This window comes from Aulonocara sp. 'chitande type north' Nkhata Bay, linkage group LG12 (assembly GCF_057382095.1).
Source record: "Aulonocara sp. 'chitande type north' Nkhata Bay isolate Kocher_YH1m ecotype deep benthic linkage group LG12, A_spYH_male_GT1.1, whole genome shotgun sequence".
Lineage (NCBI taxonomy): Eukaryota > Metazoa > Chordata > Actinopteri > Cichliformes > Cichlidae > Aulonocara > Aulonocara sp. 'chitande type north' Nkhata Bay.
Window position 1 is genome coordinate 31,760,896 of NC_141355.1, and position 17,969 is coordinate 31,778,864.

The 17,969-nt window shown below is 40.3% G+C and overlaps 1 protein-coding gene across 3 annotated transcripts; it reads left to right on the forward strand.

Moving 5' to 3' along the window:
- Nucleotides 1-176: 176 nt before the first annotated feature.
- Nucleotides 177-16,934, forward strand: LOC147317781 (uncharacterized). Of its 3 annotated transcripts, none has more exons than XM_086315102.1 (8): nt 177-336; nt 660-724; nt 810-4,753; nt 4,855-5,120; nt 6,494-6,636; nt 6,739-6,818; nt 9,105-12,087; nt 14,837-16,934. In XM_086315102.1, the coding sequence occupies exons 2-8, from the start codon at nt 715-717 to the stop codon at nt 14,860-14,862; spliced, it is 7,452 nt and encodes a 2,483-aa protein (XP_086171228.1). In that variant the 5' UTR covers nt 177-336; nt 660-714; the 3' UTR covers nt 14,863-16,934. The 3 variants fall into 3 exon arrangements, with proteins under 3 accessions (XP_086171228.1, XP_086171229.1, XP_086171227.1); XM_086315103.1 differs by having other exon boundaries at nt 213-299; XM_086315101.1 differs by lacking the exons at nt 177-336; nt 660-724 and having other exon boundaries at nt 773-4,753.
- Nucleotides 16,935-17,969: the final 1,035 nt, after the last annotated feature.

Here is a 17,969-nt window from a genome sequence, read left to right on the forward strand (position 1 = left end):
ATTGATAAAATTTAAAAAAATACAATTAAGAAATCCTAGTTCGTATTAAACCAAAATATCCTGTCGTTATATCGAATCTCGTGTAACTGCTGGTAAATAACATTATAACTGATATTTTAATTACTTACACAGCGGAGGTAGTTTTCAGGTAGTTTTATTTTGAAGGGTTGGTGAATTCTACGGAAGTGAAGATGTTTTGTTGCGGTGGGGGAAGCACAGGCCAGGGAGAGTCACACACGCTTGAAAAATGGCGGAAACGTGCTCCGTGTTCATGCGACCTCCAGCAGCGGTTCAAAACGGTGCCTCCTAAGCCTTGTCCTGTTTTTGTGTGCATGCGTGAGTAAAAACCTTGCGTGCATCGCGCACTTTAGCGAGTTGCACATCTCGGCATTTTGTTAAAATAGGTAGGATCTGTTTATTCGGTTGACTCGTTTTACGTCTCCTTCCTGTTGAATATGCTACACTGAAAGTTAAATAGAGGTGTTGAGTTCTTTGTGCTGCCATATTTAAAGATAATATTAGCAAAGCGTACAATCTCGCTCTCTCGCTCTCTTTAAGTATTCACTTGTGTGTATAACTTAATAACGGATAACGAAGTAGCGTCGGATTATGTTGTGCTGCTTCTGTGCCTTGAGAAAAATAATAATCTGTTTTTTCAGTTGTCTAGGTGTGTCACTTAATGTGTAAGGCTGTGGGTTAAAAGAGGCATGCAAGATGGAAAACGGTATGTATCACAGAGGTATGCAACGTCTTTGTGAATAGATACTGACCTATGCTGATCTATACTGGTCTGTTGCCTGCCCCCTCAGATACAGTGGAGTGCTCCACCTCTGGCCACATCAAGCAAGTCATCAGCCAAGCAGTCACTGAAGAATCCCAAGTCGAGGCTTTCCATTGTAGTCACTGTGTGCTGATCTTCGAATCCAAGGTGTACCTTTTTGAACACCTTAACAAGGTGCATGGCCTCAATACAGAAATTTCTCTCAGAGAGGCTGGTTTATCCCCTGGGACTGACAAAGCCAACACAGAGAGCAGCAGTTCAGGAGATAATTTTAAATGCCAGAGGTGTGATTTTAAAGCTTGTAGTTGGGATGGTTTAAGTGAACACGAGGAACTGTGTCACAAAACTTCAGAAAATCCTAACGTGTCAGGAGGTGTCATCATTTCAGAAAACCTCGACAGCACTTTAAGTGTCATTTCAGCAAACCAGAACAATGAAGCTGCAGGAACATCGGAAGATCCATCAGTTCTTTCAGATATTTCTACCTCAGAAGCAAACTGCACATTAAAGGACCTGAAAATTTTGCAGGAATCTCCTTCAAGCTCCTGTCCAAACAGTAGTGGTGTGTTTAAAGTCACAGCAAAGTCTGTGATAGATATCACCGGAAGTAAGTCGTACCCTTTTTTGCACACTGACTTGACTACTGATTTGACTAAAACTCCGGAACAATTCAGAAAGGAAACTGTTCCTGACAGTGCTGTGAAGAGATCCAGTGGTAAAAGTTTAAAAGGTCATCCTGTCAAAAAAGCCAAGTTGGATAACGAAGAGATGCTCACGGAAAAAGAAAAAGAAAATAGACAACAGTCATCCAGCAGCGAAGTCAGCGAAGATGAAGACGAGGCAGACGCGGCAAAAGTGTATTCTTGTAAACATTGTGACTACAGTGACGTAGGCATCAGGCGAATTTCTGCCCATTATCAAAGTGACCACCCTTATATCAGATACAATTCTGTCTACATTCAGGACGCAAGTGATCACAGTGCCACCTTTCGTTGCTTGGAGTGTCCAGTTGAGTTTTTAAGCACAGCTGACCTCAAGAGGCACTACTTGGAAAATCATCCAGATGCCCCAGATGTATTTGCCATGAAATCATGTGGCCTCAGTTTGGTTTTCAAATGCTTTCTTTGTAAATTTACTATCAATCTATTGAAGTCTTTGAAAGAACATTACAAGGCAAAGCATGCAACATATGAAGTGGAGAATTCCTTATTGTTCTGCAGATATTCAATGTCTGAATGCCAAGAGGAATCGTCTCAGCTGAGTCTAGATGTTCACTACCAAAAAAGCCACCCAGATGAAGTAATCACATTAGATAAAATCAAACAGTCCGCTTGTCCCACATCACATGCAGCATCAGAGATGACATCTGAGAAGTGTTCAGATTCTGTGATTGTAGTAGATCATTCAGAGACCACACCAGAAGCCTGTAAGAATCGTTCAGAATCTTCCCAAACCACGAAAGGGGAATCTTCGAAGTTTCCAACAAAATCCAGTAATGAAATTACTACTGGACTGGACATTTCCTCATCCAGTTTACCAAATGAAACATTTTACTGCCAGTTCTGCAGTTACACAAGTACCAAGGTTAAGAGTATCCTTGGTCATCACTATGCAAAACATTCTATGGATGCACCAATAGGTACTGATGATGTCCTAGGGTACAGTGCTGAGATGCAGAAACGTCAGAGTGAATCTAAGATGTCAAAAAGTCCTTCATCTTCCCAATTTAATACTAGTAAACAAGTGAAGATGTGTAGGGAAAAAGAAGATCTGTATAAGGAGGATTACACAGCAGATGCCTCAGAAACAGGAGAGAGACAGAACAAGTCCTACGCATGTCCAGAAAACTTGTTTTACTGCCACAAATGCAACTTTGGAAATCCGTCTGTAAAAGGAGTAATTATCCATCAGGCTAAGGTTCATCGAAAGTGTAATTCCAGCACTAAGTGTGTTCTTGAATATACAGCTTTAATCCATGATGAAATCAGGAAAGCAAATGCAAAGGATTCCTCTTCTTCCCATCTACCTCCTCCTATAATAAATGAAGGCGAAGAAAAAGCATTTTTTTGCCACTTTTGTAACTACAGGCATAGTACTTTGGATCGGGTAATGCACCATTACAGCAGAATACATCATGGATTTAAGGCGAAGACTTCAGAAGTCCTTCTGCATACATCTAAGATCCACGATCAGGCACAGAAATCTCTTCTAACATCCACTCAAAATGAAGAAGCTGCTCAGGAAATCCTCAAGCTGAAAATGAAAAAGAAAAAAACAAGGAAGCATTCAAAGTCTTTGGTCATTTCAGCAACACCCTCAGTGACAACCCCACACAGAAAGAGGTCCCTGAACTGTTACGCATGCGCATACAAAACTGACGTGATATATGCTCTGAAGACGCATTTAAGGAAAATTCACAAAGTAAAGCGTACAGTCACAGATATTTTAAGATATTATTTTAGACAAGGATTATTAGAGCCCGGCTATTATTGTGAATTCTGTGTTTTCAGACATGAAAAAGCTGCAGCAGTTTATGAGCACTACGAGGAACGCCACCTAGGACGTGTCCCCTGCGTTGAGTATGTAAATTTTCAGTTATATGCCGGTCCTGGAATGGTCCATTGTAAAAAGAAGAAGCCTGATCTAGAGCAGAGTGGAGGCAGTGGCACTGAAAACAGATTGCTATCCCAAAGATCCGGACAAAATAAAGCTGGTTTGTCTTGCAAAAGATGCTCTTTTAAATCTAACTCTTTGTCAGATCTGGCACACCATTACCGAATGGTTCATCCTTTGAGTGCAGAACTTTCCAAGAAAACAAGCGCAAGCTGGCGGGTGGAAGACCAAAGTGACAGACCTGGCTCATTGTCCTCCAAAGTGTTCAAGTGCCTTTACTGCTCTGCAAATTTTAATAGCAAACAGGGTCTCCACATTCACTGTGGATTGAAACACCCGGAAGCTGTAATTGAAAGATATGAACAAGAACAAAAACCAGAACAGCAGCTCCAAAAACGTCTGCATAAGACATTGAAGTCTAGCATAACAGCAGAAAAAAGCCTCTTGATCTACAAGTGTCCAAAGTGTCCATATGTGAATGTTAGCTCCCAAGGGACCCTCACTCACTGTCAAATGAAGCATCCAGCAATTGTAGTCTGGGCAGATGAACTTGAGACAGGTGAAGTCTTTGCATCAAACATGGTCAATTGTACTTTAGGAAGACGTTCTAATGAAAGAGGGTACTTGTGTAAAAAATGTTCACAAATCCATGGATCACTGACAAAACTCAATGCTCACTGTAAGATGGTTCATCATGACAGAAAAGTGTATGAGCACACTGACACTGAAAGCCAGCCGGTTCACACATCTCAGGGCTCAGCACGGAAGGATGCCTCTGTGAAAAACAAAACTTCGAGAGGAGTAAAAATTGCGAAAAGTAGACAGGCTCCACAAACGGAAACTCCTGAGGCATCCCCATCAACTTTGCTGTCCGGCCTCTGCAGCAACAAACAGTTGTACAAGTGCCAGATGTGCACCTATAAAGGACGATATCAATACCTCCAGCGCCACTACAAAAATTATCACAAATTGGATGCAGTCAGTATTTACAAACTTCTTGAGAAATATAAGCGTAAATGGAACTCTCCCAGCAAAATACTTAAATCAGGCAACAGCACAAAGGTTAAATGTTTGAAATGTCCAGAATTAACATTCAAGTCGTCGCAGCTGCTCATTGACCACTATAGTACTTTTCACCGCTCAGAGTGGAAATTGGACTTTACTGTGTTGTCACTAGGATTGAGGAAAAAGAAAAACACAGGGGTTTACAAATGTGACCACTGCAACACACAATTAAATGGGATTCGAATGGTGTGTTATCACATGGATCGCCACAGAGCAAGGATGCTAGAGAAGGCCAAGGCTGCGCAGAGAAAGGAGTCGCTTATTAGCACAACACTAGAGCAAGAATCCAGCGAGGTAAGTTGACGCTGTAATTCCTGTCTACGCTCTTTGTCTTCTGATCTACTCGTGTTATTTGACCATTACTGTGATTTTTTTTTTTTTTTTTTTTTTTCCAGCCCTGCAGGCAAGATGAAATGACCACATTGGAAACTGTGAACGAGGTTAATCGTTGGAACGGGAGACCAGTACAGAGCGCCGCTACATCAGAACTCTCTGATGTACAGCAGCCAGAACTAGAATCGAATAGAGACAAACACACGTGTAAACAGTGCGGCCGGATGTTTATGTCATTGAAAGGCTTGCATTCCCATGAGCACAGCCACGCAGCCCTGGCAGCCATCAAGAAACTGGACAATAGCTCCACATCTGGATTAAAACACAAGTAAGAACTTTGGGCTTTTTTTATTGTTAAAAACTAAACTAAAAAAAAGTATTGATAATAGACAAATTTAAGCTCATATATTAAAGCAGTCACACCATTTTGCCACGCTTTTTTCTTCTTCTTCTTCTTCTTCTTCTTCTTCTTCTTGTGGGCTCACTTAAAAAGTAACATAGCCAAATGGAAATTTTAACAGTTGGTCTTGTTTAGTCTGAAAAAGTACAGTGCCTATCTGGGTATTGGAAAACCTTTGCAGAAAAGCTTCTTTATCTCAAGATTTAAAAAAAAAAAAAAAAAAAAAATTTATGTAAATATTAGGGCTGCTCAATTAATCGAATTTTAATCACGATTACGATCTGGGCTTTAAACGATCATTAAAAATGACTGAGCCGATTATTAGCCCCTCCCTCGTGCTTTACTCTCGCGCTGCTCCGTGTGGCAAATCGAGCGCACCTCTCTGCATTTCGAACACGTGTCACAACAATTAAGAGGACCCGAGGGAAGCTCCGAAAGCTAAGCAGAAGTTATTTGGAGAGGAGAGTGACTGCTGTTGGTTGAAAAGAGAGGTAAAAAAAAAACTTCAGTGGTGTGGAAACATTATGGGTTGGCGGAGTCAGACGTGGATCAAGTAGACATAGTGTGTAAACTTTGCTACAGTGTCGTAGCTGCACCACAGAGCAACACTGCAAAGTTCACTAAACATAGATGTTTACATTTTTCATTTATTTTTTATATTGCAAACATTTGCACTGTTATCAGTATTTGCACACTATTTTATATTATTTTTTGACAATCTTTAGTCATTATTCAATACATTGTTATTGTTAAATAAATATCGTCAAATAATCGAGATCTCAATTTCAGTGAAAATAATCGTGATTATAATTTTTGCCATAATCGAGCAGCCCTAGTAAATATTCGTTTTCACATTTGTTTTAAATGTTGCATTTATTCTCGCATTTGCATTCAGGATGAGTAATAATTGATACTTTTAATTCTGCATCATCACAGATGCGCAGGATCTGACTAGTTTCTATAGTCAGGTGACATAATGCATTCCTGATTTGCCTCAAGGAGGAGACACAAATCCCTTTGGGGTGGCATCGGGAAGAGAACCTGGCATAAAAGTGTGCTAAATCAAATATGCCACGCTATCTGCTGTTTGAACCCTTTTTGAAGAAGAAGCTTCTTTTATTCAAATTTAGACATTGTTATCAATTATTTTAGATGTATGGAAATAACTTGGATGAGTTTTATGAGGTATTTGACTTGACAGACATCTTGAATTTGTCATTTCTACTCATTACTCAACACGAGTTGTCACCAAACACCGACAGATTTGCAATGTTATCACTGATTTCTCCTGTTGTCATTAGGAAAACTCTGGTAATGCACATGGAGACGGGTCACTCTACCTGCCAGTCAAAGCCTACTCATCAGAAGGACCTCTGCTGCCCTTTCTGTCTGTACCAAACTAAGAACAAGAACAACATGATTGATCACATTGTCTTGCATCGTGGTATGTTGGAGCATTTGCAGGATTTGTAGGAACGTGTTCTGCTTTCCGATACCTGACGCTGTCACATAAGCATTCCCTTTTTTCCTTTTTTTTTCTTTACAGAGGAACGTGTAGTGCCAATAGAGGTTCGTCGCCCCAAACTGTCACGTTGCCATCAAGGCATCATCTTTGGGTCAAAAAAGGTATTCTCTTTAACTGATGGGCGGACGGTGCTCTTGTTCTACACACTGCTGTCATAACCATGAAGATCTAGAAAATCAAGAGAAAATGAAGTTGAATGAAGAATTAAGTTATTTAAGCCTATAAAAAATGTAAACAGCAATTAGATGTCAGATGTCAACATGTCTGGTATTTGAAGGGAGTAGCCAACGAAAGAGTGGGAGCATACATCCTAAAAATATGAATAGATATATAAATTAACATAAAGAATTCATCAGAATGACATTTTTAAATGTCAACCATGTATCTTGTTTAGTAGCACTGCATCACTTTCACAAGCTACATATAGACAGTGGACTTACTTTTGCAAAAGAATGGTTTTATTCACATATCACATTGGCTACAGAGACATTGGCACTGGGCCATTTGATTCCTTTAGTCTGAATGTTTTTGTAGTCCAAAAACTTTGCCACAAATCGGTTTAATATTGATTAAGGTTGCACCTAATGGAGTGATGCAGTGCATATCCTACCCCAATTCCTTGGCTATTAAAAAGTGCTACATTTACAGGGATTAAACCATAAGTAATGTCAAAGATGGACATGGACAACTACTGTGACACGATCCGTTGGTTTCTGAAATTGTGTTTTGATGCCCCAAGATTAGCATTTTCACCACAACCATCTTAGTTTCAAAGTAGGGCTGGGCGATATGGCCTAAAATCCATATCACGGTATAATTTGAAGCATGTGCGGTAACGATATATATCAGGATATATTCTTTTCTTCTGTATAACGTATTTTACACACTATAAGGCACACTTAAAATCCTTTAATTTTCTCAAAAATCGACAGTGTGCCTTATGTATGAATTCTGGTTGTGCTTACTGACCTCAAACCGATTTTGTGTTACACGGTGCGTAGAAATCAAAAAATGTTTTAGTACGACTTTGGAGAGCTATGAAAGCGCACCGCTTGATGGATTGCCGGAGCATTACGGCTGCCGTAGTCAGGAGCCTTGCGGAGTAATCCAAAACTCCGTCCACTTCAGGTCCCAAAGTCAAACACTGCAGCGTCACTGAGAGTTACAAACTATCGCAATTCTTTCATCTTTAATAAAATGATCAGCGTTTCTGCTCTACCAGGTGTAACAATTAAGTTTAACATCCAGGCATCCATGAAAACAGAATCTATTAAATTGAATGGAGTTAGAAGTTAGCAGGAAATTTGCTCGCTAGCTTCCACCTAAACATCATATAGCATGTTCTGACTGAGAGATTTCTGAAAAAATTTAAATGTACAGCTCTGCTATCACTTCCAACATAAATGAAGACAGAAAACTAAACAGCAGTGACATTTGTAAGGTTACTGAAGTTGGGCTAGCTGGTATATAATGATGTCCTACGTGATTGCTAGCGACACAGCTACGTTAGCATAACATTAGCACAGTGAAGCGGAAGGATGAATGCCAACTTTTTCCCACTCGATAAAAGTTAACGTGAGGGTTTCTAGTGGTTAGGGACAAATGCAATTGCATGGCAGGATGCTGTAAACGGACCAAACTTCAGTCAGGAGAACAACTGAGATAATCCATCCACAATACGAGGTTAGTCATTAATATACTGCAACAACATGGGAATATAGCAGCTGCGAGAGAATTCAGCATTAATGAATCAATGGGACGGAAGTGGAGGAGTGGGGTTTTTGGCTATCCCCATATTCCAAAAGTGCTTTGTCTCTTTGCTATTACTGTCGCTCAGTAAAAATTGCAGATGATGTTGTTTTTAGTCGCTGCAATGCTTTCAACCAAAACAGGCGCAGCTTGATGACACCATCAACATACGCTATCGCGGTAGAGCGGTATAGTCAAAATCTCTACCGTTGGCCAAATTTATATCGTTTCTACCGTATACCGTTTATACCGCCCACTTCTATTTCAAAGAATAAGTTGTGGTGAGAAGGAGAGGGGCTGACAGTGAAACTGCTATCTCTATGCAGTAAGCAGACAAAAGATAATCCAACATTTTTAAGCAATTTAAACATGATTTGCAAAATAGTTGTAGTAATGTTTTATTCAGTATGCTTCCAAAATCAGTGACTAAGCCCATAAACTCACAAGGAAAGTGTTTACTATGTCATGTCTGTCTTCCCATAAACTATAGGACTGGGAGTCTTATCTCAACCCCATAACTCCAAGTGTATTATATTGGATAAATGAGTTTTTGAGGCTTCCACATCATCAGTGCCCCACCCCAATATAATGTGATGGAAAAGTGTATCATAATTTGGACCTTGATTCTGTCTATGCAGGTCATGAAGAATCATGAACTCGTGGGTCAGGGGAGCCTTGATCAGCTGGAGGCAAGCATTGATAATGTGCCAGTAACAGAAGAAGAAGAGGAACATTTGTCTAACATGGACCAGCTAGATAAGGAGAGAGAAGATGTAGAAATGGAGGACCTTTTTGCAGACTGTGATGAGGTTCCGCAAGCTGAGAACCTGGAAGAAAACTATACCACAGAGAAAAGTGCACTCCAGATCAGGGAATGCCAGGAAACCAACGGAGAAAGTCCTGGCCAGACTTCCGAATCAGACATTCAACATGAAAATGCCAAACCAAACTCTACTGTCCAAAAAGAGCTGCAAAAACAAGCGGAGCTTGTGCTGCTAGAGACTGCAAGAGAACAGGAGACAGGAAATGTGGAACAAAGTGTAACAGAAGTGAAAATTACAGATACCCCATGTGAGGATTACGGCGATCCAGAGGAAGAGAGACAGACAAATGAAAACCAAGCCCAACCTGAATTCACAGAATCTGGAGACAAACAACAAATGGAGACAGGAAATGTGGAACAAAGTGTAACAGAAGTGAAAATTACAGATACCCCATGTGAGGATTACGGCGATCCAGAGGAAGAGAGGCAGACAAATGAAAACCAAGCCCAACCTGAATTCACAGAATCTGGAGACAAACAACAAATGGAGACAGGAAATGTGGAACAAAGTGTAACAGAAGTGAAAATTACAGATACCCCATGTGAGGATTACGGCGATCCAGAGGAAGAGAGGCAGACAAATGAAAACCAAGTCCAACCTGAATTCACAGAATCTGGAGACAAACAACAAATGGAGACAGGAAATGTGGAACAAAGTGTAACAGAAGTGAAAATTACAGATACCCCATGTGAGGATTACGGCGATCCAGAGGAAGAGAGGCAGACAAATGAAAACCAAGTCCAACCTGAATTCACAGAATCTGGAGACAAACAAAAAATGGAGACAGGAAATGTGGAACAAAGTGTAACAGAAGTGAAAATTACAGATACCCCATGTGAGGATTACGGCGATCCAGAGGAAGAGAGGCAGACAAATGAAAACCAAGCCCAACCTGAATTCACAGAATCTGGAGACAAACAACAAATGGAGACAGGAAATGTGGAACAAAGTGTAACAGAAGTGAAAATTACAGATACCCCATGTGAGGATTACGGCGATCCAGAGGAAGAGAGGCAGACAAATGAAAACCAAGTCCAACCTGAATTCACAGAATCTGGAGACAAACAAAAAATGGAGACAGGAAATGTGGAACAAAGTGTAACAGAAGTGAAAATTACAGATACCCCATGTGAGGATTACGGCGATCCAGAGGAAGAGAGGCAGACAAATGAAAACCAAGCCCAACCTGAATTCACAGAATCTGGAGACAAACAACAAATGGAGACAGGAAATGTGGAACAAAGTGTAACAGAAGTGAAAATTACAGATACCCCATGTGAGGATTACGGCGATCCAGAGGAAGAGAGGCAGACAAATGAAAACCAAGTCCAACCTGAATTCACAGAATCTGGAGACAAACAAAAAATGGAGACAGGAAATGTGGAACAAAGTGTAACAGAAGTGAAAATTACAGATACCCCATGTGAGGATTACGGCGATCCAGAGGAAGAGAGGCAGACAAATGAAAACCAAGCCCAACCTGAATTCACAGAATCTGGAGACAAACAACAAATGGAGACAGGAAATGTGGAACAAAGTGTAACAGAAGTGAAAATTACAGATACCCCATGTGAGGATTACGGCGATCCAGAGGAAGAGAGGCAGACAAATGAAAACCAAGCCCAACCTGAATTCACAGAATCTGGAGACAAACAACAAATGGAGACAGGAAATGTGGAACAAAGTGTAACAGAAGTGAAAATTACAGATACCCCATGTGAGGATTACGGCGATCCAGAGGAAGAGAGGCAGACAAATGAAAACCAAGCCCAACCTGAATTCACAGAATCTGGAGACAAACAACAAATGGAGACAGGAAATGTGGAACAAAGTGTAACAGAAGTGAAAATTACAGATACCCCATGTGAGGATTACGGCGATCCAGAGGAAGAGAGGCAGACAAATGAAAACCAAGTCCAACCTGAATTCACAGAATCTGGAGACAAACAACAAATGGAGACAGGAAATGTGGAACAAAGTGTAACAGAAGTGAAAATTACAGATACCCCATGTGAGGATTACGGCGATCCAGAGGAAGAGAGGCAGACAAATGAAAACCAAGCCCAACCTGAATTCACAGAATCTGGAGACAAACAACAAATGGAGACAGAAAATGATTTCAAAGTGGATGAAGAAACACCAGCTCAAAAGCAAGACGTTAAAGCACTTGAGCATAAAACACTGAACATTGAGGCAAAGGTAGAAGATGACATACTGCGTCATATCTTACAGTTGGCCAATGATGACAGCAAGATGCATAACAAGGCAGATGAGGGTAAAACGGTCAAGATGGAGAAGGGCACTGAGGCAAGTGATATCCCATTAGCTGAAGAGAGCAACTTCCCTTTGTTCCAGAATCCAAAGAATCAAGTTGGTATAGAGGCAAATTCAGCCTTAACAAAGCTAAATGTTGCACATGTAAATAACACGAGGACAGAGGAGAGTTTAAAAATTGAAAGACATATGTTAACCCTCCCGCCCACTTGTGCACAACTTAAGATGATCACCGGCGATATTTTAGGTGTCTCGTTTACAAAATTAAAGCAGGAAGAAGTGCACACTCAGCAAATCAGTGAACAGGAACCTAAACCTTGCACAGAAATACCAGTACTTGAGGAAGAATGTCTGAAGAAGGAAGTGCACTCTCCTGAATGCTTCAAGGAGGAAGAAGAGAACGGTCCTTTCGAGCAGAACCAAGAATCTGAGATGCTCACAGAAGACGAGGAACGACACCAAGATCAGGCGCCTGGTGACCACGACGGGATGAAGGATGATGATTGTCTGCAAGAGCCTGAAGGTAAAAAGAAATTATGAGTGAATTGAAATATTAGTTTTTGTGCATTTTTGTAAGCAAAATGCAGAAGCGGTGTGGAAAAACTAAATCTTTGCGTCTATAGGATGTAAGAAGGTAAGTAACAGCCAGATGCTACAATCATCAGCAAGTATGGTGACCTCTGTAAAAACAAATTGTCTGGCAGTTCATTGATCTGATTCACATGTGTGATAAAACAATGCACAAGGTGAAGATGCTCAGACAAACCAAAGACATATATGTAGAAGAGCTACATCTGAGACTCTAAAGGCTTCAATAGCGATGTCTAGCGATACTGCAAAGCATCACGTTTGGAGAAAACCAAACAGGATAACAGCACAAGCTGTTCACCTCCACACTTGCCTTTGTTCTACTCGTGTGCTGTGTAGATCACAGCTGTATCCACACCTGGGCATTTGTTATGCAGATGTTGTGGCAAACCTTCTGGCACCTACTTATACAGTACAGGGAATAGGGCTGCCACGATTAGTCGACTAGTCACGATTACGTCGACTATCAAAATCATCGACGACTGATTTAATAGTCGACGCGTCGTTTGAAGCTTTGTAAGATCACAAAAGACGCAGGAATAAGTAGTAGGATTTAAGAGTGTAATAACGGACTGATACAGAAGATGGCAGCACTGCATGTACAAGGATGCCAGCTGCCGTTAAACCCCGAAGAAGAAGAAGAAGCAGTGTCCCAGAATTCATAGCGCAGCCCAGCTCAAACGGCGGCAGCTAGTTAGTTTTAATATTACTCTTATTATTCTTTCTGGGTCACAAAATAAAGGTTTAACATATGTTCAGGCGAGAATGTAGCTGTGTAAACCTCAAATATCTGCTCAGTTTATCAAGACAACCACATATTTTCAAAAGCGCTCCGACGTTTTCGGAGACGTCTGTTACCCACTAGCTCGATAGCGAGCCGGGGGCTAGGCTCACTAGTGCCCTGAGACCCACCGCTGTCTTTCGCTACTCAGGTTAAACATATATAAGTCACTTAGATAACTTAACAATGTTATTGTTTAGCTTTTTTTAGTATTTTATTTGTTCCTGAGTAAATCAGTTTGGGTGAGATTAAAGTTATAGTTTTTACATAGCTGAATAAACGTCAAGCAGACAGCTGATTATCAGAAGTGTGAGATTCTCGAGAATATACTCCAGTGTCCTGTTATATTTTAGATAGCAAGGAGTTTATTAAACTTCACCGAAACAATCTGCAAATTTCATTAAAATTTAATAAACTACCATCTTGTCTTTATTTTTAGTTGGCACAGACCTTAAACACTTAAAGCTGTAAGCTAATGATAGTTATATAAGAGCAGATGCTGCTGGTGCAATAAGATGTACTTTTACGTCCAGTGGACGCATGATCTGATTAGTCGACTAATTGCAAAAATAATCTTTGACTAGTCGACTATCAAAATAATCGTTTGTGGCAGCCCTAACAGGGAATACTACCTGCACGAACCAGTCATCATCAGGTATTAATCTTGATTTCACTCTGCCATTACAAATTACATAAACATATGGGACAGTTTTCATGCTATATCCTCCGAACCTTTCGTAAGTGAATATTCTCTAGGGTGTACAGATGTATGAATCAAGCCTGTTCAGAGTTAGGATGTTGTATAAAATATAAATAATGCAGCATGCAGTGATTTGTATGGTATCTCTATGGTATTTATTTTAAAAAAATATTTAAAACCCCTCTCTCTTCTATAACAAGTTACAGAAAGTTGGCACCTTTAAAAAGAATGAGGACCTGTGACCAGAGCAGTACATTTTTGGATACTTTAAGAAGGTGCAGTTCATGCTTGGCACATATTTCAAAATCAAGTATCCGTGATGGTATCCAGGCATCGATTACCTTCAAAGGTATCACTAATGCTTAATAGTATCTACTAGGTTTAGAACAACAGAGACAACGGCTTTTTTAAGAAAGATCATATTTACATAAGAAAGAACACATTTGCATCATGAAATTAGAAACATAACAATGTAGAACATAAAATCGTCATTTGAATTTAGTACCAAATCACAAAAGTGAGGTCTTTAAGTTGTAAGGCAATGACCCTACAGTATTAGAGAGAAAACCACAACAATCAGATGATACCCTATGGGCAAAGCACTTGGTGATGGTGGGAAGGTAACCCTCCCTTTTAACAGGAAGAAGCCTCCAGGGAGGGACAGATGTCTGCCACAACGGTTGGGAGATGAGGTGAAACTCCTGAGCAATTTATCTTGCTCTTTCAATTATATAAGCTATGTTCTGATCTTTGATAGGATTAGAACACAGCACAGTCCCTTCAGTTTTCAAACGCGTACAGGGTTGTAAACACAGTGGCAAAAATGTTCCTAATCACACTTTTGTGAAATATGTCAAACTCAAAACGACCATGTGTTTTTCAATAAAACAATCTCTGTTGCTTGAAGCATTCAACCACATCACGTGGTTTTAGCAGCCTGTTGACTTTGTTTCGTTTCCAAGAATTGTTATGTTGTTGCCTAACCTTTCAGATGCCGTTTCCAAGAATCAACTTTGTGTGATCACAGCTCTAGAACAGCTAATGTACTAAAAAGACTCTGATATGAATGTCAGAGGCCATTTCTTCACCATTATAGATGAACTCTTAGCCTAAGTTAGACATAATGTTTTTACATCTAAAGTAAAAACATTATATGTATACAGATATCCTATTTAATCACAGCAATATCTCTTTCACTTTCAGACTGTTCTTGGCAGTGTCCACTTTGATGCTGCTCACCCAGAGAATCACCTCTGTGTCTTTGGACCTTCAGGAGAAACGAGTCGTACTGACACCATCCAAAAGGCAGACTTGTGTCACGCTTCTCCCTCTAATCAACTACATCCTCAATTTTACCACACTGCTTGGTGGTCCTTTGGATTCCTATGGACAATTCATTACTCTAATGGAGGGGATCAACCTCACCTCGCCACCCAGTCCTCTAGGTGTAGTTTTCCTAAAGCTGATGCAAGTATTAATGCTAGAGTGGGTTAGATTTTATCTTGTCTTTTTTCTGAAACATCTTATCCATGATTTCAACCCTGGCATCCTCTATGGCAGTGGTTCCCAAACTTTTTTTGCTGGGCCCCCCTTTGTTTTACAGAAAAGTGTTCTTCGCCCCCTCCCCCTTGCTCGCGCACGCACGCACGCACGCACTAACACATCCTCCAACCACACACACCCGCACGCACGCACGCACTAACACATCCTCCAACCACACACACCCACGCACGCACGTACGCACGCACGCACTAACACATCCTCCAACCACACACACCCACACCCACGCACGCACGCACTAACACATCCTCCAACCACACACACCCACGCACGCACGCACTAACACATCCTCCAACCACACACACCCATATTTTGCTCAATTGCGGTTTATTTCACACCTCAAACATTTAGTAAACAATTGAGCAAATACAAGTAATCTGCAGGTAGTAAGCAGGGTTTTAATAGTTTTGCAATTTTCAGTAGTTTTTATTTTATATTTAGTTTTGACTTCAGATTTTCAATTTTATATCAGTTTTAATTAGTTTTTACCAATTGTTTGCTAGTTTAGTTTTTATTTTTTCTGAAAATCCTTAGTTTCAGTTTAGTTTTGATTAGTTTCAGTTATAGTTTTAGTTGTGTTTGCAATAATTAAGTGTAACAAAATCCCAGTTTCATCATATCAGTCATTCTCTTCTGCTTATCCTTGAGTATGTTGCGATTCCAGCTACCATCGGGATGCATCACGCTGCCTTGCCTGGGGTTAGCTTCTGTTTTCTGGGGATGAGGGTTGAGTGTGCTCCCTTACATTCTCATGGTAAGCTAGGTTAGCCTTCTTGTGTGAGCTTTTCAAGTGCACTTTAAGGTTTGTGGGAATTTTTTTCCCTTTAGAAATGTCCCTCATAATTTGTCTCTTTCCACTACAAGACACTTGCTTTATCCAAAACACAGTCATATTCAAAGTAATCCCAAATTGGAATCTGGCGCTTTCTCCTGACATGATTCTGCGCGTGGACGGAGCAGCAACACAGACGACTCGACTAACGTACTGCCACCTGCTGGCATAATTAGACAGCAAAAAAAATCTGGAAACTAAACTTCATTTTCACCCTTGACTATTGTATGACACGCACACATCAATGAAAACTAAACACAGTTTTGCTATAAATGCAGTTAATTTTTTATTAGTTTTGTGAACACTCATTACAGTTTTAGTTAGTTTTCCTTTTTTTGTTTTTATTTTTATTTCCATTAACGAAAATGTTTTTTCACTTCTAGTTTTCATTATTTCGTTAGTTTTCGTTAGCAATAATAACCTTGGTAGTAAGAAAATAAACTACTAACTCTTTTACACTACGTCCACGCCTACACTGGTATTTTTGAAAACGCAGCTGTTTCGTCCACACGTAAATGGTGTTTCAAATCACCGAAAACTGAGATTTTTTTTTTTTTTAAACTCATCTTTTGTGTTTATGTGTGGACGAGGAATACAGAGTTCGTCATGCAACATTAAAGGCATGTGCCTTTATTCATGTCAGGCTGTGGGCAATGTTATTGTTTACATGAGAGGAATTGCAGAATGGCAGCTATTCAGATTAACAGTATTTTGTCTCTATCTTCAGGTTTTACATGCTTACATATAAACACGCAGTTACTGTCCCTCCATTTAGAAAGGCAGAGGCGTCACGGTGTAATTATTTTACATGTAGTTGTTTTTTTCCTATGTAATATTCAACATTGCTATCAATAAATTTTTCAAAAAAAAAATGCCTCTGTGCAAAATGGGTTTAAAAACATAAACAACTGTGGGATGCTGTTTGTCCGTGATTTAGATGGGGGGGAACAAATCGTGGCAGTATCAGCTGTTTGTCCGTGATTTGGAGAGCCCAGCGCTGCTCCTGACGAAGGGAAAACCAATTCTGCAGGGGAGACCTACCTTGGACTTGTGCAGGTGAAACCAAAGGGAAGTTATGCTTCACTGTATTTTCTAGTCTTTGGCTTAGAATGAAGTTGGTTTGGAAACATATTCAGCTATGCTTCAGCCCCTGCTTTGCGTTTGTGTGGGCGCCGTGCTAGCAGTGTCCAAGCTTTGTTTTTTCCCCTTTTCATGCTCAACCTGATTCAATTGCTGTGGTGGGATCTTAAGAAACTTTTGCATAAACAAATGCCTGCAAATATCAAGCTGAAGCAACACTGTAAAGAAGAGTGGGCCGAAATTCCTCTACAACAATGTAAGGAACTGATAAACTCATAGAGAAAATGATTAAGTTATTGCAACTAAACATACCTTCTATATTGGAAGATGTACTTAGATGTACTTAGTTTTTTTCACTGGACATTCATTTACATCCAGTCCAGTGAAAAACTAAGTTCAAGGTTCTTTATTATTTGTAACTATGCATGTGACAAATAATAAAGAACCTTGAACCTTGAACTTAGTTTTTCACTGGACTGGATGTAAATGAATTCTCTTTAAAATTTGTTTAAAAGTTTTAGAGTACTGAAACATCATGGGTGAGAGCAGTCTCATGTTGCAAAAGCACTAAAAAGAACCAGTAAAGTCTGCAGATCTACATGCCGACTCTCACCAAAGTCCTATAATTAATAACTGGAAGTGGTTTCTGACACATAAATGGTAAATGGCCTGTATTTATATAGCGCTTTACTAGTCCCTAAGGACCCCAAAGCGCTTTACATATCCAGTCATCCACCCATTCACACACACATTGGTGATGGCAAGCTACATTGTAGCCACAGCCACCCTGGGGCGCACTGACAGGCGAGGCTGCCGGACACTGGCGCCACCGGGCCCTCTGACCACCACCAGTAGGCAACGGGT

Bases quoted from the DNA above. Each gene is read 5' to 3' on its own strand.
- LOC147317781 (XM_086315101.1), top strand. From the start codon at position 773: ATGCTGATCTATACTGGTCTGTTGCCTGCCCCCTCAGATACAGTGGAG. The intron at 5,121-6,493 runs GTAAGAACTTTG...TGTTGTCATTAG, and splicing joins ACATCTGGATTAAAACACAA to GAAAACTCTGGTAATGCACA. The intron at 6,637-6,738 runs GTATGTTGGAGC...TTTTCTTTACAG, and splicing joins TCACATTGTCTTGCATCGTG to AGGAACGTGTAGTGCCAATA.